This window comes from Wyeomyia smithii, chromosome 2 (genome assembly GCF_029784165.1).
Source record: "Wyeomyia smithii strain HCP4-BCI-WySm-NY-G18 chromosome 2, ASM2978416v1, whole genome shotgun sequence".
Taxonomy (NCBI): Eukaryota; Metazoa; Arthropoda; class Insecta; order Diptera; family Culicidae; genus Wyeomyia; species Wyeomyia smithii.
This window is the reverse complement of record NC_073695.1, coordinates 245,616,552-245,639,397: the sequence shown is the minus strand read 5'-3', so window position 1 is coordinate 245,639,397 and position 22,846 is coordinate 245,616,552. Positions and strand designations below refer to the sequence as shown.

Sequence of the window (22,846 nt, the reverse complement as noted above, 5' to 3'; positions counted from 1 at the left end):
ACATGCGAGTGAGAAGCTCCAAAGAGAACAACATAAGCTTTCCAACTCAAGTCTCTGTAGACGGCGATGAGCTTGAGGTGGCCGACGAGCTCGTGTATTTGGGGTCACTGGTGAGTGCCAACAATAACACCAGCAAAGAGATTGAGAGACTCATCCAGGCTGGAAATCGTGCCTACTTTTCACTTCGGAAGACACTTCGTGCGAGTGGACGACGTACGAAGTTAACGCTGTACACAACCCTGATGAGACCGGTAGTCCTCTACGGAATCGAGACAACAACGTTTCTCGGAGGACCTCAACGCTCTTGGAGCTTTCGAACGGAAGGTGCTGCGGACTATCTACGGTGGAGTACAGACGGACGACGCTGGATGGCGTCGGCACCATGAGTTGCACACGCTGCTTGAGGAGAACATTGCACACCTGACGAAATTCAATAATTTGCGTTGGGCTGGTCACGTCATAAGGATGCCGGACGACAACCCCTTAAAATCAATTTTCTTCAGCAACCCTGCCGGCAATAAAAATAAGGGAGGGGGGGGGGCGCAGCGTGCACGATGGCTCGACCAGATCGAAGGGGACTTGCGGGTGATGAGAAACCTGGGGAACTGGCGAAACACGGCCCAAAACCGAGCAACATGCCGACAGCTTCTGTATAGCCATCACGGCTCTCGTCTGATTGGTAATGCTAGGTATTATCATTCCAGGTTGGTGACTACCTAAAATTTTGATTGTGAAAGCAATAGACGTTTGATTTTTCAGAATGACATAAGCGTCGAAGCAGCGTGAGAATATTGCATACCAAGTTGTTCAATATTCTCAAGAAATGATTGAGACGTGCGTACAAAAATAAACTATTAATACAGCCTGCAAAATATTCAACATTTCAATAACCACGGTTCGATACCGAATAAGTGATCGGTGGCAAAAGAAACAAGCTAAGGGGCATCGATCAGTGTTTAAGAACGTGGATTTTCAGTTTCGCGAATAACACTGATTTTTAATGTAGCAGATTTTCTGACGGAAAATCTACGAGCAACAAAATTGCCCTGGTGAGTAATATTGTACCCATTTTACCGATCGGTAAATAAATTTATGTTGTGTTGAGGACGCGAACCATCGTCATTCTTGTGTATTGAGAATCGAAGGTAGATTCTTCAACTACAGCCTAAAGGAGGAGTACCGCTAGCTCTTTGAAAAAACGTATGGAGAGTGCCCACAACACTTGTCGGACGAGACGAAATCTTTCGTCCCGTTATTGGTTGAGAAAGCCTTCACTCTACCACCAGCGACAACGGCTTGAGGTTAGTGAACTTCGCGCGGCCAGGGGAATGGCCATCTGTAGTACCCATTTTGCACGTCTCAACATTCGCACACCTGAAGACACCCTAATGGAGGGGCCTGCTCCCAGATCGACTACACAATCTGATCCACGGATGACACGGCAAGGAAGATACGTCTGGGCATCCAGAGGTTATCAGCGGAAGGAGTTGCTGCAGAGTATACTCGGAAACTTGGTAGACGGTTCGATGAACCAGCTGGAGTGAACCGGAACGAGCAATGGGAGCACATCCATGATGCGGTCAGCGAAACAGCGCGAAAAGTGATAGGTATGACAACGGGAATCACGCGTAGTGGGTGATTCTATGTTGATTGTCTAGAGGTGACGGAAGAGACGGGCCTATGCCAGCTAATCGTGTGACGCGTCAGATGCGGGAGAAATACCGGGAGGTAAAAGCTGCTGAAAAGAGGCTTCACCGCCGTAAGAAAAGTGAGCACTACGATTGCGTCCTTGCGGAGGCGGAGAATTGATTCACCAGGCACGACATGAGGAGCTTCTATAAAACGATTAAGGGAATCAGGAACCAAACCGTACCAGGAGGGGAATCTAATTATCGATAAATCGAAGGTAGGAGAGTCGTCGAGGGGAACAGGATTGAAATTGGGGAGGACGAAAAAGCTATGGATCCACCAACATTGGACGAGGTGAAGAATGCTCGCAAAAGAGTTGGAGAATCACAGAACCGATGGGAAGGACGGCTCACCACCCGAACTTTTCAAAATTGGGAGTGAGTGGCTGTGTAGTGCAATTCACCAGATTATCCTAAGGGTATGGTCTAAGGAATAACTACCTACGGAGTGGTTGGAAGGATTCATATGCCCTATCTACAAGAAGGGGTATAGACTCGACTGTAGTAATTATCGAGGCATAACCCTCCTCAGTTCCGCTTTTAAAATTCTCTTCCGTATCCTGTTCCAGCGACTAAGGCCGTTGCAGAAAGCCTTTGTCGGAGAATACCAATGCGGTTTTCGAGCGGGACTGTCTACAACGGACCAGATGTTTATCTTTGACCAGATCCTCGACGAGTTTCGAGAATACAACTTGCAATAACATCATTTGTATATAGACTTTAAGGCGGCGTACGATACAGTGAAATTAATTTCGAACTTGCTGTTCAACATAACTTCAGAGTGTGCAATACAAAGGGCAGGTGTGCAAAGAAGCCGCACCATCATCACGAAGTCTCTCATGCTTCTGGGTTTCGCGGACGACATTGGTATTATTGGTGTTAACCGTAGAGCTGTTGAGGAGGCCTTTACGGCTGCTCAACGAGCGCTTAGGGTCTTCGAGCGTAGAATCTTGCAGCCAATACTCGATGGCAAACTAGAAAATAGGGTGTGAAAGATCATTAACTGGTAGAATTGTACGAGAGGAAAGTTAAAACTCAATTTAACCCTTTAGTGCCCAGTGGCACCTTTATACGGTCTTCAGTTAAACCTATGAAAAAGCTTCAATCAATACTTAAAAAATGTTTATAAAGTTTCATAGTGATTTTTTCGAAGTCCGTTTGAAAATTGAGCCCTAGAGTGTTAATGTAATGGAAAGTTACAAGAGCCGTACACAACTGCACGGGCCAGCCGGAAGACGCCAAAATTTGCAATGCGTCTGCGTTAGAAAAAAGGTATATCGTATGGAAAACGTATGAGAATATACGAATTTGGCTCAATTTGGTTGAATTTTAACATAACTTTTCGCTAGTTTGTTATTGTAAAAATATGCCAATCATCGAGGCATTAGTTTGAAGACTATTTAACGAATTTGTTATAGAATTTGGGAGCTACTTTAAGTAAGTCCGAGTAAAAGATATCCTGAGAAAAAAATAAGTGATTGGGAAACCATCCGAAAAAGACGCGTAGTGAGCAATCCAGATAGAATATTTTTTCGATTATAATAATTGATTAATGTAATGTCTGGGACAGTGAATTTTCTAGAGAAAATTTTCACTTTTCATAGTCCCACCGGCGATAACTCCCTTCAGCTTTGGAGAGGAAACACTGAACTCGGGTGAGAGCACGGCCGTGAACTGTATGGTGTATAAGGGTGATTCTCCTTTGGAGATTCGATGGTATTTCAATGGGAATCTTCTACCTTCAAACGAAAACGGTGTCATTATCGCCCGCATGACCGAACGGTTAAGCTCGCTGAGCATCGATCTGGCCAGCTATCAGCATCGAGGAACGTACGAATGCCGGGCAAAAAACAAAGCCGGCGAAACAATTCAGTCATCCGAGTTGGTTATTAATGGTATAATAGCAATTTAAGCAACTTTAGCTTCGTTCTGCTTATCACCCTTATATCCGTCCTAACCTGTCTATTAACTCCTCCCTCTGACCACAGTCATACCGACAATTATGCAATTCAGTTTCGGCGAAGAAATTCTTAATACAGGCGACAGTGTCGCCGTAAATTGCATGGTCGTCAAGGGGGATTCTCCCCTGGAGATTCGCTGGTATCTGAACGGAGCGCCAATTTCATCCGAAAACGAAGGGATTCTCGTAACGAAATTATCCGAACGGCTCAACTCGTTGAGCATCGAATCCATTCAACCAATGCATCGTGGTGTTTACGAGTGTCGTGTGAAGAACCGGGCTGGAGAAGCCGTATCTTCAGCCGAACTTATCATAAAGGGTATTCCAACTAACTATATTGTATACAAATTATTTTACAACCTATCCCTAAAAGCCCTAAAAATTCATTCTTCTGCGTGAAGCCCTTCCCGTCATCAATCCGTTCCACTTTGAGCAAGAAATCGACGCGGAGGAAAGCGTTCAGGTTACTTGCCACGTTTCGAAGGGTGATCTTCCGATAGAAATCACTTGGTTGTTCAACAACAAGCCGCTGAGAATCAGTTCCAACATTGAAATTACGTCCATTGGAAAGCGTAGCAGTTCCTTAAGTATACCCGCCGTTAATGCTGAACACTCCGGAACCTACACCTGTATTGCTAAGAATTCGGCTGGACTGCGCAACCAATCGGCTGAACTGTTTGTCAATGGTACTCAGAGTGTTCTAACTAGCAGCATGAACCCCTCAACTGCATGCTTTTACGTTTGATCCCCCTAACTCCTTTCAGTTCTTCCGAGGATCTTATCGTTCAGTTTTGGAGAGGAACCCTCGTTCACTGACAACTTCGCGACGATACAGTGCGCAGTAAATTTTGGTGATCTACCAATTACCATCGATTGGTTGCACAATGGAGAGCCCATCCGGAGAAACAACGATCGCGGGGTTATGATTCAACACTCTGGGCGTCGGGTTAGCACACTGACACTGGAATCCATTCGAGCGTACAATGCAGGAAACTATACTTGCGTAGCTAGGAACACGGCCGGAAGCGTTGAACACAGTGCCGAACTCGTAGTTAACGGTTCGTTTGTTTTTCTATCGTGACCCTACTAATCGCACGTTTCCTTTTCCCCCATTTGATCCATCCAGTTCCACCGAAAATATTTCCGTTCAGTTTCGGAGAAGAACCGATGAACTACGGCGATTCGGTTTCGATTCAGTGTAATGTTCCATCTGGGGATCTACCGATTGGCATTCGGTGGTACTTCAACGGGAAAAACATCGACGATCCTTCCGTAGGGGTTACGAGTATCGGAAAGCGTTCGAAAGTTTTAACCATCGACTCTGTGACCGGTTGGCATGCTGGCAATTACACCTGTGAGGCATCCAACAAGGCAGAAGTTATTTCTTTGTCAGCTAAATTGAGCGTAAACGGTACAATTGATAATCTACTTGCTATGTTTTCGTGCTTTAGTTTTTCGATTCCATTGCATTTCATTTTAAGTTTGCGCTTCCAGTCCCTCCCAAAATCGTTCCGTTCAGCTTCAGCGAACAGTCCATGAACTCCGGCGAGTCTGCATCGGTTCAGTGCAATGTTCAAACTGGGGATTTCCCCCTGAAAATCCGCTGGTATTTTAACGATCTACTGATTCTGGATCCCACGATCACGGTTACGAACATCGGGAAACGACTGAAGGTGCTTAGCATAGACGCAGTTCAAGGGCGACACGCTGGAAACTACACCATGTGAGGCGTCCAACAAAGCGGCCTCGTCTTCGTATACGGCTGAACTTTTTGTGAATGGTTAGATGTTTCACTATATAATAGTAGTTTTATTTCCATTGCTCCTTCAATCCAAGTTCCACCGAAGATCACCCCATTTTCGTTTGGGGACGAACCGATGAATTATGGTGAATCAGCATCCGTCCACTGTAGCATTGTATCTGGCGATTTCCCTATACTGATCGAGTGGTATTTCAACGGACAACTGGTGACGGAGGTGGAAACCCTCGATCGTATTACGGTTGCAGGTGTCGGAAAGCGAACAAAGGCATTGGCGATCGATGGAGTTAACGAACAGTACGCGGGAAACTACTCCTGTAAAGCATCAAATCGAGCCGGATCGGTGCTGTTTAATGCCGATCTGGTTGTGAATGGTGAGAAGAATGTGTGCGTGTGTGTTTTTACGCCCTGCCTCCTCTCTTCAAATTCCTTTCAATAAATATCCAGTGGGAATGATTGGAAATTCATATTTTGGAAGGTTCTATTACATCAAAGTTTCACTTTAGTTCCACCCAAAATTACACCCTTCGCCTTTGGAGAAGAACCCCTGAATTACGGCGATTCGGCGTCGGTCTACTGCAGTGTGACATCCGGAGATATGCCAGTATTTATTGACTGGATGTTCAATGGTATCCCGATCAGCCAATTAGTCGAGGTTGGAAAAATCTCGGTAGCAGACGTTGGAAGGCGTTCCAAGGCCCTTTCCATCGACGGTGTCGACGCTAGGTACGCCGGAAACTACACCTGCAAAGCGAATATTGCGGACACTGTTTATCATTCAGCCGAGCTGGTAGTAAATGGTAATACCGTCAAATTAATCATTCTACATTTTCTTGTTCCAGTCCCTCCCAAAATCGCTCCTTTCACGTTTGGCGACGAACCGCTGAACTACGGAGACTCCGCTCTGGTTTACTGTAGTATAACTTCTGGTGATTTTCCTATCAAAATTCAGTGGTACCTAAACGGTGTATCCATAGAGGAACTCGATCCCTTCTACAACATCAATCAGGTTAATTTTGGTAAGAAGGCGAAAGCGCTTTCCATCGATGGAGTTAACGAACGCCATGTCGGAAACTATACCTGTAGTGCTACGAATCCAGCAGAAACAAATTTATACACCGCGGAACTCCACGTTAATGGTTAACGTTAAATCCACTTTGCGATGCTTAATGTTTACTCAATTTCTCCCGAATCCATGTCCTGTCAGTTGTTAGAATTTAGTAAAAAAATCACGCCTAATGTCAGCAGAAAACGAAAACAATTCAGTTCAAATTTCAATCTAGTAGTCCTACTGTTGAACTCATTTTCATTCATACTTCAAGTTCCTCCGAAGATTTCCCCGTTTGCATTTGGTGATGAGTCCCTGAACTACGGCGATTCGGCCTCGGTGCAGTGCAATATTATTTCCGGCGATATGCCCATTATGATCGAATGGTTCTTCAATGGGATTCCCATTTCGCAAGCGAATTTTGCCGATAATGTAAACATTGCCGATTTCGGTAAACGCATAAAGGCGCTTGCTATCGATGGTGTGGATGCGCGCCACGCAGGAAATTACACGTGCAAGGCCACCAACCGGGCCAACTCCGCTTACCATTCTGCCGAGTTGATAGTGAATGGTTTGTTTAACGATATAAGCCAGTAGATTATAGCTGTGTGCGAGTGTTTTTTGCAAAAATCCTAACCATTCCCCCTTCAGTTCCTCCTAAAATTTTACCGTTTAGTTTTGGTGGTGACCCGATGAACTACGGAGACTCGGCCTCGATACAGTGCAGTGTCATCTCCGGGGATTTTCCAATTGAGATTGAGTGGTTACTGAATGGGAATGCTATCAGTGCAATTGATAGCCTAACGGGACTAACGTCAACAAGTTTTAGTAAGCGTGCGAAAGCATTAAGCATTGAAGGAATTAGCTGGAATCACGCCGGGAACTATACTTGCCGGGCCTCGAACCACGCTGGCATCGCCGAACTTAGCGAAGAACTCATTATCAACGGTAGCTTGCTTTGAAATTAGCTTATCGAATTAAATTTGCTAGTCCTCGCTCCTTAACATTCCATTTACCTTTCTCCTAGTTCCCCCTAAGATATCGCTGATAAATACGGGCGACAATCCAACTTTTGTGGACGAATTTTTTCAACTCATTTGCACGGTGATAAGTGGCGATCTGCCGGTTGATTTCGCGTGGATCTTCAATGGTAACGCTCTAGAGAGGAGAAATGTTCAGGGAATAAAAATAGAAACCAACAAAAGAGGTAGTACGTTAAGTATCGAATCGGTCCAAGGATACCACTCGGGGAACTATACCTGCCAGGCGAGAAACCGAGCGGATACGGTCGAAACAATGATCAATCTGGCGGTGAAGGGTTTGTCCAATCATCTAAATGCATAACGATGCCCTCTGCATTCATTACCACACCTTACCAAACAACCTTTCCTTCCTGTTTCATATATTCCAGAACTTCCAGAGATCGAACCTTTCTCTTTCAGTGCTCACGGGTTCAACAGTGGCAGCTCCGCAAAAACCATGTGTGCAGTTACGTCGGGCGATTCTCCCATCGATCTTTACTGGATGAAGGACGGGCGGAAACTTGATGCGTCCATCATCCGGAGGATAGATGAGTACTCATCGATAGTGTCAATACGGTTGGTAACAATTTCGGATGCGGGCAACTACACGTGTATTGCCAAAAACAATGCGGGCATGGCTCAATACACCAGTCCGCTGGTCGTTAAGGGTGGGTTGAACCGTTACAATAACTGTTTTTGCTTCAATTCCGTGGCAATGTTTATTTGTCTGGTCAAAATTCAATCGTTTTACTAAATACTCGGTACAACTAGTAGGGCCCTCTTCCCCTTCGGAACGTATTTTCGCCGATAAAAGTGCTTTCGATTTCCCTTCTTTGAATCCCTAAAACCTTCCACATAGAGAGCACTCCAGCTTCTGCCGCACCGACTTAGCTCAGGGTGTTGATTCGATTCGGGGCTCTTCTCATTCCTTCTTCCGCACGATCCACGTCCTGATCCGATGTTTTTTAGTTTGTAATGTTGAAATGGGCCACGCCTAGGAATAAAACAGGCTTGTGTTTATTCCCAGCTGGCTTTTGTGCATGCTAACACACCTCCCTCCTCCCCTCACTGATACCAATGTTTTGAGTTCTCCCCGTTATTAACTGCTACCTGTGTGTGCATTTACTCGCAATGTGGGCCTTTGCATGATCACTTACTAGAACGAATGTAATGGTGTTATCTTCTCTTGAAAACATTAAGCGATGCGTCGGTGATATTTTGAAAGACTGCTGCTGCTGCTATTTGCCTTATGATAATCATTATAAATGTCGTGAGAACTGTCGTATAAACAAACATATGTACAAATGGATAAAAAATAAATTGTGTGTACCGCGTTTTGTACATTTTGCCTCAACTTGGAGAATGTGAGATAGCTAAGCGTAATTTAAACTTATAAATATTTCTTTCAATCATGGTTTTTGTTCTGCAGCTGTAACCATGCTGGTGTATGATGTATTAATATGTCAAAAAAAGATCAGCAATATTGGAAAAATACGAGGCCAGTTGAATTACAACTTCTGAACAAAAATGTTTTTAGATGCATTTATACATATAATATTTTTCATACTACTATGTCCTTTCTCTCAATATTCATGCTCAGAAAGGAATTCACGACTTGAATACTAGAATTAAAACCAAATGGACACATCAGATCCATCCTTTAAGAGTGAAAAAAGTGTTTCTTTTTTCAAAACCGTTACACCATAGAGTTTGAGCTCTAGGTCAACATAGATTTTGCCCTAGAGCTCAAACTGGCAAAAAATTAAAGATTATAGCTTTTTCACAGTTTCTGTGAATTTTGGTGCCCCTAGCCGTCTCGGAAGAGCACTAAAACACCGCAGAGTAATTGCTCGTTGGGTTCGTCGTTTCTCCGTTTGCTTACGGAAAACTTCATTGAAGTCTCCGAAGACTTGACGCACCTCCGAGGCGACTAGGGGCACCAAAATTGATGGAAAAGGTTAGGAACTAGAACCTTCGATTTTTACAATTTGAGCTCTTGGGATTTTCGTTTGTGGTGACCAGTGTTAATCAAATCGACATGTAAATAAGCAGGCGCATGCTTGTCTAGAATATCTTGTGGTACCTTAGACCTGCGGACTGAACCGCAGTAAGTGGTGTTTGAACAAATATTACCTTCAAAAACAATAGGAGCCAGAACCATAGAGGACTACTGGAAATTTACATTATTGGTTAGCTACTTATTTCGTCATCGAGTTTCAAAAACCAACCATGTACAATGTACATTTTGTTTCAGCTCAATCGATCGTGATTTAACGGTGCTTCAAAGCGCTCGAAATTGTGATTGTTCTACCCTCGAAAATCTACCAAAGAAGAGGTGGTGGAGGAATGGGGGGTTTGTGATACATTAATTGCTGTTTTCTGGTCAACCGAAGGCTCATATGGAATTTCATAGAACTGGCTACTAAAACCACTCACAACTCGTTCCAAACCAGATCTAAATTACTTTAATGTTTATTAGGTTTTATTAGGTATCTTAAACTTGATTTTCATTAGGGTGCTGCATCTATTTTTCACTTGGGTGATTCCAAAAATAATTAAAATTAAATTTTATCGTCATTGAATAGGGAAAATCGAACGAAAACTCAATTTTTCCTACTAAACCCCTTTAAATTAAATTTTTATTATGATTGGAACCACTCTAGTAGAAAATTAATGAACCACCCTAATGAAAATCTTGTTTGAGATACCTAATGCACATTAAAACAACTTTCATCTGGTTTGGAACGAGTTTTGAGTCACTTCAGAAGCCAGTTCTATCCATTTCTATTTCATTTTAAGCCTCCATTCTATATAATTTTAAGCCTCCTGTTGCTCAGAAAACGGCCAAGTTCCGGAATAGAGGAATTAATAAAAATATGTTATTCTTTAAATTTGAGTAAATTCAATTTAAAAATATGACAAAAATTTCAATAATTTTATATATTACGCATAAAAAAGCACGCAGATTAATTTTCCTGGTATTTTTTCTTACAACTAGAAGTAATCAGCTTTAATTTGATTCAAAAATTTTAAAAATCGATGGACTGGTTCAAAAGTTATGTTTTTTTTTTTAAATTAAATACATCGAACACAATCGTTTATTTATGGTCACCCTATTTCGAAGTTGGTCTCGCAAAGTGCTTTAATTGTGCTCAAAATCGCAGGGATGAATCTATGTTGAAAATAATCAAACCCGTATTTTTCCGTCGGGTTGTTGGAGGGTCTAGCTACGAAATAGGGTGACCATGAAAAACGGCTATATTCGATGTATTTTATTTCAAAAAATTCATAAATTTTGAACCAGTTGATTGATTTTCGATCTTTCTGAATCAAATTGAAGTTGATTACTTCTAGTTGTAAAAAAAATACCAGAAAAATAATCTGCGTGCTTTTCTATGCGTAATATATAAAATTATTGAAATTTTTGTCATATTTTTAAATTGAATTTATTCAAATTCAAAAAATAACATATTTGCCAAAATTCCTCTATTTATAAAGTCAAGTATGCCCTTCAAAATGAGACCAAGAGATATTTTCTATGTTTGCCCCAAAAAGAATGACAAACAAATGAAAAACGCATGTTTTTTTGATGAAAAACATTAATAACTTTGAGTAGAATTGAGATCTTTACGATATCCGAATTGCAAATTGTTTCTCTTAAAAAGCTCTAAAAGTCGTTCAAAGACAGTTTTGAGGTGAAACTTGGAATAAAGAAGTTAGAGAGCAAAATGTGTTTCTTAAATATAAATCGGTTGTTTTCAAAGATAGAGAAAAACTTTTTTTTACAAAGTTACTTAAACTTATTGGAGCTATAACATTGTAGTTTTTCTTCTATCTACAAAGATGAAAAAGTTAGATACTTGGTTGCATCGAAAATTTTAGCCACCCTAATTTTTGATAATTTTTCAACAAGCGCTTTATCATATGTAACAACTTTGTAGAAGAAAGTTTTTCTCTAAAACATTGCTATAGAGCTCTAGAGCCAAATTTCCTCCTAAATTTGGTTTCTGGACCACTGTGCAGTGTTTTATTTTGCCAAGGTCGTGCTCTAAATTAGTAGCGTCCTTACATTTAATTTTAGTGATATACTTTATTTGAAAGGTCTCTATGTACTTAATTGCGTTTCTTTTTAAATGGACAATTCAGTGATTAATACACTTACAAGAGAACTAAAGAATTCATTTTTTTTTTCAGGACAGTGAGATAGACAGTCAGTGTCTTCGTGAAAGTTGTAGCAGATAATTTTTCTAGCAACATTGATGTTAAAATTCTACCTCTCATGTTTAAAAAGATATTAATAGTTTTATATGAAAAGTTTAGTCTAATCATAATTTTCAACATAACTTTTTTCCAAATTTTTCTACATATTTTTGATCTTCTACAAAGTTATTAGCCATACGAAAATACATATTACAGGTCGGACTCGATTATCCGGAGACTCGATTATCCGGGGGCTCGATTAACCGGGGCTCGATTATCCGGAGAAAATGGTTCGATTATCTGGAGTATTTTTTGTTTCTGTATTTCTATAACGTACTTTTGTCTTCCGGGTCATTGGGAGGTTCCAGGTTGTTCATAATTGTCGGGGTATAAGCTCCGTTCCGCTTAGGCAGTTCGTTTTTGGCAGCTTTCTCGCCGTTCCTTCAACCAATTCTTACTCAACAACCTCCAAAATAAAGGTATTATGGTTTTTTGTTGCCAATAAGGACAATCGCTATTGGTCAACCGGTTTCGGACTTATAGTAGGAACATATTCCTGTAATGTAATGGCCATGATCATTGTAGTAATTAGAACCACAAGCAGGCCTGTCCCGGTTCTGTTCCGGATACTCTCGGATTATTGAACCAAAACTCATCAAGCGAAATTAATAACGACTTGAAATCCGCAAAGTAGTCTATATCGAGCGTCTAGGTCGTTATAGGTCGCCCAAGAAATGGAAAAAAACATGAGTATTTATGTTCATATCTTCGAGATAATCAATATAACATAACTTATTATTACGTATATATGTATAACAAACGCCGACAAACGGTCTAAAGACAATTTTTAATTTTTTTCGTCGGCACATGCATTGTATACAATTTATTATAATAGAAAACTCACTGTTTTAGATGACAAATATTAAAAATTCAAATAAAAATGGCTCGATTATCCGGAAGGTTCGATTATCCGGAGCGAAATGTTTTTCAAAACTCCGGATAATCGAGTCCGACCTGTATTGCATATTATATAAGTTATTTGACCATTATCGGGTTTTCAACGGTAATTGAACCTTAAAGAACTCATTCGTATGCAAAAATACGCAGATACCTAATTGATATTCTGAAAGGACATCTGTTCTACTTACAAATGAATACAAAATCATTTGTCTAATTGAGTCTTTTGGGTTGTTTAAAAAAAAAAAAAAATATTTATTTTGTTTTGTAAAACTTTGTTATATTTGAAGACAGCGTTTTATAATCTTCCGTAAAAATATGGGCCCTTAAAAATCACAAAATTTCGTAGAAAGATTAACAAATGAGAAAAATCTTTAAAAAAAGTTTTAATAAAACATGTGAGCTTTTGGTCAAAGTTCTACACATGCCGTCTTCTTAAGTGAGACAACAAAAGGTTAATTATTTTTAACCTTCGTTGTCTCATCCATTGTTTGTTTCAAATTATCTTGGCAGAGTTTATAAATTTTCAGGAATTCCAATGTGCGGCTGTTATAATGAAAGCATATACATTACAATTGACAATCTGGACGAGGGAAAATTTTTTTCTAAGCCTTAAAGTCACACATTCTATTCCCGTTCATTCTCGCATTATCGAAAAACTACATACATTGCCCGCTTTACTAAATTTTGAAAAACTGTTTCAGTGAAGTCGCAGGAGAGATAGGACGAACAAAATTGAAATAATTCTAAGAAATTAGAAAATATATAAATAAAAATCGAGCTTCTTAACCACAATCACTTTTTTTTAAGAAATCTGAAGTTATATTGCAACTTCCTATAAAAATCCATGATGGTGAATGAAAAATAACTTTTTGATTTAGGATCGAGTTTCATAAAAAAAATCAATTTCAGCTTATAAAAATTAACTTCTTGTATGCACCTGTTTTCAGGTAAGCATGTAACACCAAAGGTTTCTGAGCTATAATGCTTTAAATAGAGTGTATGCTAAAATACCTACGTCCATATGTAAAATTACTTTTGAGCCTAAACAGTTTTCCACACACGGAAATATGTTTTGGCACAGCACAACATTCAACAGGATTTTTCCCCAGCTATGCCCGTAATTGTTCTGTACACTAAACAGTAGGCTGCGAAGTTTCTTTTCAGTTTTTTTCCTTTGTGGAACAATTAGCAGTTTTTTTACAATGCAGGTAATTTCTAAATACGGCAAATTCGTATATAAATCAACGATGCACGGGGTTTGAAAAACAATTTTCGTTTCTCAAATATAATTTTTTTTATTGATGTAAACATATCATGGCAAATTTATACCTATATTAACACTAATTGCCCAATGTATAATTTGGTTTTTCCAGTAAAAGTTCACAGTCTCAAATGAAGATTTGAATAATGTTTTAGTGTTATAACATGAATTAATAGACCTTATGGGATTTATTGCCGAGATTGGCATTACTGAGTGCGCGGTTGAAAACAATGACAGTTTTTCGTAAATCTCGGTTCAACCTAACTGAAATTTTGGCACAAGATATTGTGTTTTGTGCCAAAATTTCAGTTACCGAGTTCAGAACCGAGAATTACGAAAAAATGCGATAGCTGTCATTTTTATTAATCAAGCACTTAGTTCCGCCGTTCTCGGGAATGAATAACCGAGACTCGGCAGTAAATTTTAGCTGTGTAGCGAAGATTTATTCTAGAAGATGAAAAAAAATGTTTATACAAATTTTAAACTGATATTCCTAAAAAACTAACGGATGACTTAACATTTTTTTAAGTGCTCAAAGGAAGTGTTTATAATAAATCCAATTTCAGGTTTTTTTTTATGTTTTCAATCCAACTCCAGATGGTCAACAAACTGGGAAGTAGTATTTATCTGTAGCATGATTTTCGATGTGAAAAAGCTTTATTGAGCGTCTTAGTAGAGTGATTTAAGAAATCAGAAGAAAAATTATAAGTTTCCGTTAGACTCTATTAAATATTAGACTATACTAGAAATAATATCTAGTACCTAGAGTCTCACGGAAACTTATAATTCTTTCTTCTAATGATTTTCGATATTTCGGGAAAAAAAATAATTTTTATGAGACCGTGTGTATGAGACCGCAAGTTTAACGTATGATTACGACATCCTGTATTATGTCAATGTAAGAGATTTACAATAGATTTGCAATAGGGTTAATCTATTTTAAGGTGTGAAGCGAGAAACGTCCGATGTAATTCTCTTTTAACTCTCTTTTTTGTATTATTGGTAACCTTGAAGCTAAATTATTGGTATCTTTGGAGCGTTGTTCAATTGGCTTGAAATCATTTGAAAATAATATTGAAGGTTGCTGAAATACAGTTGTAGGTAAAGCAATACTTCACCGATAAAATAGAGCACCTCTTGACCATAGTTTGTAGGAGGGTAGTATCCCGTACATGACCGCGTGATTGACGTAGGACTACTAGTTTATACTTTATCAGAAAAGTTATCGGACGGGTTAGTAGCGATTTGTTTTGTCTACGAAAATTACAAAAATGTTTATTGAACTAAATGGATAAAATTATAAGGTAGTAGGTTCCTATTCGAATTAGCGCTTCCACTAGGTACATATTCGAGTAAGAACAGCTTTCGATCGTAGCTTGTACTGACAATCCAAATGTTGAAGGCTTCCACTTAGTTTTCTGAGGAATGTAACATAATGAATACGTGGCACTTTGAGTGGGTGAAAGTAATACCCATTCAAAAAACGAGATTGTTTAAAAAATAACCGTTTTTATCACTGTTTGCAACGTTTTTGCGAGTGGCAGAAAAATTTTAACTACTTCAATTAAATGATTTTGGGGTGCAAAAAAGTGCCTTTGTTGTGTCACAATAGTGTCACCTGGCCAGTTGTGGATTGCCATAAAGTTACCGTAAGACGTAATTCTACGTCAAAAAAAATTATAGTTTTTATATATTGTTCATTCTAAACCAAGGGTTTGTTTTGTAAGGTAATTTCATAGCAAATAGCAAATATACGCAGCAGGTCTTTCAATCATCACTCGCCAGGTAAAACCATTCTCGTTGGGCCCACACCCGAAACCACAAGAAACTAATAGAGCATTTTTCTTCCCTAAAAAAATTTAAAATAAAATCAAAATAGTTCCACCAAGGTGGATCCTCGAACCGACCGACAAAGCTTTCGCGCAAGGCTCCAACGCCAAAGTCGAATGTAAAGCTGACGGTTTCCCGAAGCCAATGGTTAGCTGGAAAAAGGCAATCGGTAAGTGTTGGCTCCACTTCCCTATTACCTCAATTTTACCCATTCGTTCATCACAGGTGACACCCCCGGAGAGTACAAGGACCTTCGCTCGAACGACTCTAGCATTCGCGTTGAAGAAGGATCACTGTTCATTAACAACATTCAGAAATCGAACGAGGGCTACTACCTGTGCGAAGCAATCAACGGTATCGGCTCGGGCCTGAGTGCTGTAATTTTGATCACCGTCCAAGCCCCACCGGAATTCACCGAAAAGCTGCGCAACCAGACTGCTCGACGAGGCGAACCGACAGTGCTGCAGTGCGAGGCAAAGGGCGAAAAACCAATTGGCATTTTGTGGAACATGAACAACATTCGTCTGGATCCGAAGTCGGACAACCGATACACTATCCGGTGAGGGTTAGAAATAGTAATTAGAAAGCATGTCTCAATATTTTTTTTTTCTTTTAGAGAGGAAATACGCCCTGACGGTGTAATGTCAAGCCTTTCGATCAAGCGTACGGAACGCAGCGACTCGGCACTATTTACTTGCATGGCCACTAATGCATTTGGAAGCGATGATTCCAGCATTAATATGATCATTCAGGAAGCTCCCGAAATGCCATACGCACTGAAAGTTTTAGACAAATCTGGCCGAACGGTACAACTGAGCTGGGCTAAGCCTTACGGAGGCAATTCTCCGCTGAAAAGATACATCATCGAGTTCAAGCGTTCGCGCGGTACTTGGGAAAATGATGTTGATCGGTAAGTTTCACGTGAAAACATTAACGGTCGGGTTTAATCAAAAATTTGCACCCACAGTGTCATCGTGCCAGGTCACACCAACGAAGCTCAGGTGCAGAAGTTGAGTCCCGCAACAACATACAACATTCGAATCGTGGCCGAAAATGAAATTGGAGTGTCTGATTCATCGGAGGTGGTGACGATCATTACGGCTGAAGAAGCACCATCCGGTAAACCGCAGGCCATCAAAGTCGAACCGATCAATCAAACGACCTTACGAGTCAGCTGGAAGGCTCCTCCGAGAGCTGAGTGGAATGGTGACATTCTTGGATACTATGTTGGATTCAAGCAAACCTCGCAAAACTCTTCCTATATCTACGAAACTGTTAACTACTCACTGGAAGGTGGAGAAGGCAAAGAACATAGCTTAGAAATTAATAATCTAAAAACGTACACACAATACTCCATCGTGATTCAAGCCTTCAACAAAGTCGGAGCAGGTCCAATGAGTGAAGAAGAGAAGCAATACACAGCTGAGGGAACTCCAGACCAGCCGCCAAGTGATACCATGTGCACGACTCTGACTTCACAGACAATCCGCGTATCATGGGTGAGTCCCCCTCTCGATTCGGCCAACGGTGTTATCAAAGGATACAAGGTTGTATACGCCCCGAGTGAACTGTGGAATGACGATAAGAACAAAGATTACAAGAAGACTGCTTCCAGCGATACTGTTTTGCATGGACTGAAAAAATACACCAACTACACAATGCAGGTTCTAGCGACTACCTCCGGAGGCGATGGCGTTCGAAGCGCTCCAATTCACTGCCAAACCGAGCAAGACGTTCCGGAATCTCCAACTGCGGTAAAGGCACTAGTTATGTCAGAGGGATCGATTTTGGTGTCATGGTTACCACCGTCGCAACCGAACGGAGTTATCCTACAGTATACCGTGTACATCAAAAATGGCGATCAAGAACCCAAGAGTCACAAAGTACCTGCCTATCAGATGAGCTATGAAGCTTCCGGTCTTGAGAAGAGTCTCCAATATGACTTCTGGGTTACCGCAAGCACAACCATTGGCGAGGGTCAGCGATCAAAAACACTGCAGGCGAAACCTAGCGATAAAGTTCCCGCAAAAATTGCCTCGTTCGACGACAGTTTTACTGCAACATTCAAGGAAGATGCTAAATTACCTTGCCTCGCTGTCGGATCACCCACCCCGGACATCACATGGAGAATAAAGGGACAAGAGTTCGTTTCCACCGAACGTATACGACAACTGCCCGAAGGATCCCTTCTGATCAAAGCCGTAATCAGACAGGACGCTGGAGACTATACATGCACTGCCGAAAATTCGATCGCCAAAGACTCCATCACCCACCGACTCATTGTTCTTGCACCACCACAATCTCCCCAACTAACACTCACCGCCACCACGACAGACTCGCTGGCTGTTAAACTAAAACCACACGAATCGGATACCGCACCCCTGCAAGGCTACACCCTACACTACAAACCGGAATTCGGCGAGTGGGAAACCATCGATGTGGCACTGGAAGCCCCCAAATATACCATCGAAAATCTATATTGCGGATCGCGGTACCAAGTTTATGCTACAGCGTACAACACAATCGGAGCGGGAGAACCATCGGACATTCTAAACACGCGAACAAAGGGTTCCAAGCCACTACTGCCAGAAAAATCCCGCTTCATCGAGGTCTCGTCCAACTCGATAACATTGCATCTGCCAGCCTGGAAGGATGGTGGCTGCCGGATGTCCCACTTTGTCGTTGAACATAAGAAAAAGTTAGTACAGTAAAACTCTTGATTTTCGGAATTCAGCTCTAAAACATTTTGTTACTCGATCTAGGGACCAAGTGGATTGGAATCAAATTTCGAACAACGTAAAACCGGGTGGCAACTTTGTCGTGCTAGATTTGGAACCCGCAACCTGGTACAATCTCCGGGTAACCGCCCATAACAACGCCGGCTTCACCGTGGCCGAGTACGAATTCGCCACTCTTACCATCACCGGAGGTAAGTGGTCCTAGTGCTTTCTTAACAGCTTCTTATCATCATCCCGTTCTTCTTATCGTTATTATCGATTATAGTTTTTTTACGAGTAAAAGCAACGTATTGGAACATATTCTAGCTCGTCTTCCGTTTAAGTTTCATACAATACAAAACAGTACAGTAAATTTCCGCTTCATTTGTGTTACTGCATACTAACTAATTATTCTTCGGTTTGAAATCATCCGCTCATCATACGCATCATCTTATCAGTTGCTATGTTTCTTGTACGGCATCGACTGTGTCTCGGTTTTTTTAATACTCTTCCGTTCAACGAACATTCAGTTTGATTGTTTGGTTCATTTTAGTAAGCTAAGAAATAAACGGACCTTGTCTCTGAAACAACCTCAAAGTAAAGTTATAGATTTACTCTGCAGCCAGAAGCGATTGGAAACACACTCCTAACAAAATTGAGCCATGATTGCCAAAAAAAAAACTATCAGTATGTTAAACACAGCAGTAATTTCACACAACAAATGCACCATTTTGATTCCAAATGCGATTGATATAACCGTAAGTTTGCAAGAACTTTCCCTTTAATATCCGGAGAGCACAAAATCCACAGCCCCGGTAGTAATGTAACGATAAAACTGTACATAATTAGAAAATATAAATAGTTCGTTACTGATTGGCACACATCATACACACAGTCTTAACATGTGTACATAGTCAAATCCAATGCAACAAAATATTGCAATCGTCTCCTGTAGAAACAAGAACAACAGTGATATCAGAAGAAGAAAAAAGTCTAGTTTTGTTTTAGTTTCATCAATCAATGCAAATCCTACCCTTGTTTGAAAATACCTATTAATTTGATTTAGGTTACGTTCATTACTTCTTATCTTTAAACAGTTAAGTTTTGTAGATTCCAATCAAGTCACCATCATCCGATATCAACCAACTAGACACGCTCTCTGCACGCATTGTTTCCTACTATTTACTAGTAGATCTCGAGGCACCAGAATGGTGAAAACAGTTTTATATGTGGCCGTTTCTTCCTCCTTGACCGTTAATAATTTCCACGAAACAATTGTAAAGACCTTACCTATTCAAGTTTATTGAAACGAAAATTAAAAAAAAAACGGTAATTTCAAACGAAAGCTAGTAAAAATAACAAATCATACAAAAAAGACTGCGTGAAACGACTATACAATACATGGGAAGTTAGAAGTGAAGTTAGTAAACAAATGATAAAAAATAACACAATATGTCATGATCTAAAAGCTATCAACACATAATAAAATACAAAAAATAAGTAAATAATCGATAAAAATGATCAATTCAACGCAAAAGTTGTGCAAATTGCTTTTCAAAATAAGTACAAATTTGACAAAAATTTCCGAGTTAATAGAAGAGCAGAACAAAAGATAACTAAAAAATAAGTGAACTAACAATGTGAAGACTTGAAATAATATACCTCACCCAGGCGGATTTCGAACCCGCAATCTCCCTGTGGTTTTCCGATCTAACTCTCGCACGCCAGCGAGTTTAGTTGATCGGAGTGCATATTATTATTGAATTTTTATGTATCTCTGATTTATTTTTCGCAAGAATGTTGCCAACTGGATAAGTAACAGGGTTCGGAAAATATATAGGGGAAAGTAGGTAAAGACGGACACTGCGGGTAAGATGGACACTTTTAATATTTCACAAACTAGAATGTATTATGATAGTTGAGTGATGCGAATACCTTATTTATAGTGTGTTAATGCTTTTGAGTTGCATTATCGGTTTTCAGCAAGCATACTGTCCAATTTGTAAGTAAAACAAAGAATATTTTCGTGAACGCGCAATTTGATGTAATTTTTATTCCACGAAAAAAAAATGTGAAAAACTCGTGAAACTTACGTGTTTTCATTTGTTCACAATAGTAAAGTGATTGATTAGTCTTTCCTCGGTTTTCTAGTGGAAATCCAGCAGATTTTCGATGTTCCGATGAAGAGCTACGATCGTTTGAAAAATTTATAACCAGGTCGGGCAAGACGGACACACTAAGGTAGGAAAAGATGGACACACGGATTTTCCAAGAATTTTCACATCTAGCATCTGTTGTGTACTACAGATGTGCACAAAGAACACCCGCGAGAGAAACCAGCAGATATTAATCATTTAGCAGTTAGAACAGGCCTTATAGGCGGAGAATTTTCGCCTTCATCGAAACCCATCCTCTCAAACTGTTCACGTGATGGACATGGACTCTAATAACGTCAGGGGCGACTCGTCCATAGGTGCAACCTGTGCAATGCACATGGTGACGTCAGGCAAAAAATGAATCTAAAATCCAAATTCATGCTCTTATTTTCTTATTTTTAAGTTTTATTTTTAAATAGTAACAAAGGGAATTACTTGCTTTTATACGCGGTTAAAATTGTAATTACTTCCCCAAACTCTGATTTTCAGAATTTCCAGTTGAACAGGTAGGTTCAACAGCCACGAGTCGCCCCTGAATAACGTAGAGTAATGTATGGCCATCACTTAACACATAAATCAAAAGAATACTTAACGTACTACATCTTTTTTGTGAGTGTCCACCTTTACCTTCGTAGTGTCCATCTTACCCACCCTAAGTGTCCGTCTTTCCCAACCATGCCAAAAAACAGCAATTTGTAGTCTTATTTTTGAAGACCCAAAACACATAAAACTTGGAGGAAGTTCACTTAAACCAAAAATGATTATGAAAACAAATGACCTTAAGTTCCAATCTGTATGACGACTGCGATCTAAATAGCAATAACTAAGTAATTATTTAGATTAAACCTTAGGGTGTCCGTCTTTACCTACTTTCCCCTAATCGTTTAGCACCAAAAAAAAAAAAAAGATCTAATAATTTTTGCAGTAATGTAGGAAAAACGTTGAATTTGTTAAACAAGTTTACTGAAAACACTTGCCTTTCCTTGAAAAACTTAGAAAATTATTTCTATTTTAAAATTACAGCAGAGTACTGTTACCTAATATTCAGGCAACAGTATGCCACAATCAGAGCTGCGAATTTTCACTGTCAGCAACAGAACATCAGTTAAAATTGAAGGCTGTGAATATCGATGTCAGCACGAACGAGCTGGAAATGAAATTACTTTCAGGTTTAATCGGTTGACAGTGGTAATACTGACTACTGCGATTTTGCACGCGCTGTGTTGTTTTAGCGATATTCTTGTGTTTGAGAATGTAGATGCTCATTTACTTCATCGGCTCTATGCATTGGATTGGCTCAGATCAAATATATTCAACATGTTTCTAGACAATGGTGCTTATTACGGGAGTCACTCCACGGTGAAATATATTTCACTCTCACGCTCACTTCACTTTTTTAGACCTATTCCCGATTCCACCTCAAGTGAGGTGACAAAAATCACCTCCGTGGAGTGAGATTGACAGTGAAATGAAATTGAGAATGGGACAAGTGAAATGAGATTGTTTCCCAGCTCAAAAATGTCCAAGTCCCAGAAAGTCGTTTTTTCCCGTTTTTTCAGATAACACCCGATTCTAAGACATTCGGCATCAAAAAAAATGTTTTTTCGGTATCGAAAATTTCCTGAACTAGTTTGCATTATTTTCATCGGGCAAAAAAATGAAAAATTGACCGCTCTAAGGCACGGATCAAACTCTGATTCGCTTCGTTACTGAAGAATAAATCCAATGTTTACCATTAGATCACAAATCAATCAACTTTAAGACTTATGGCAGCTTCGTGGAATCATTTCACCGTTCAAAATGGTCGTGAAATAATTCCACGCGAAACGTCGCTTTTTCCGTTCTCACGTCACTGATATGACACTCATAATGGTGCTTATTACGGGAGTCACTTCACGGTGAAATCAGAGTGAAGTGAACAAAACCCTATTACGGGACTCACGTAAGTGAGAAAAACGTCGCAAAGTGACATCTGCCGCGGAATCTGGGTTACTTTAGTTTTTAAATAGTTTATTTGACACGGCACGATACAATTTATGTTTAACTGAGCCAAGTATATTTTTTTTAAATTCTAAATTAGCAGGGAAAAGAGGGAGGCCTTTTCTTTATTCTCGCGGCCGACTACGAGCTAGTGGGGATTTAAGGTGAGAGGAGGGGAGTTACAATTTTGATTTTAACTATATTGAGTTATACGATTTATTTATTTGTACATGGCTAAGCAGTGATGTTCTACTTGAGCAGTTTG

General features: G+C 40.0%; 1 protein-coding gene across 50 annotated transcripts in view; it reads left to right on the top strand.

Moving 5' to 3' along the window:
- The window catches only part of LOC129724351 (cell adhesion molecule Dscam2), a 179,073-nt gene that overhangs the window by 106,631 nt on the left and 49,596 nt on the right, over positions 1-22,846 (top strand). For 32 of the 50 annotated variants that reach the window (XM_055679167.1, XM_055679168.1, XM_055679162.1 and 29 more), the window contains exons 9-14: positions 6,730-7,026; positions 15,778-15,897; positions 15,954-16,287; positions 16,345-16,638; positions 16,696-18,426; positions 18,491-18,657. In XM_055679167.1, the coding sequence (XP_055535142.1) occupies positions 6,730-7,026; positions 15,778-15,897; positions 15,954-16,287; positions 16,345-16,638; positions 16,696-18,426; positions 18,491-18,657 (2,943 nt within the window). Of the gene's footprint in view, positions 1-3,676; positions 3,968-4,049; positions 4,335-4,412; positions 4,707-6,729; positions 7,027-7,482; positions 7,774-15,777; positions 15,898-15,953; positions 16,288-16,344; positions 16,639-16,695; positions 18,427-18,490; positions 18,658-22,846 lie in introns of all 50 variants that reach the window. The other 18 variants (XM_055679147.1, XM_055679148.1, XM_055679150.1 and 15 more) reach the window with 5 other exon arrangements.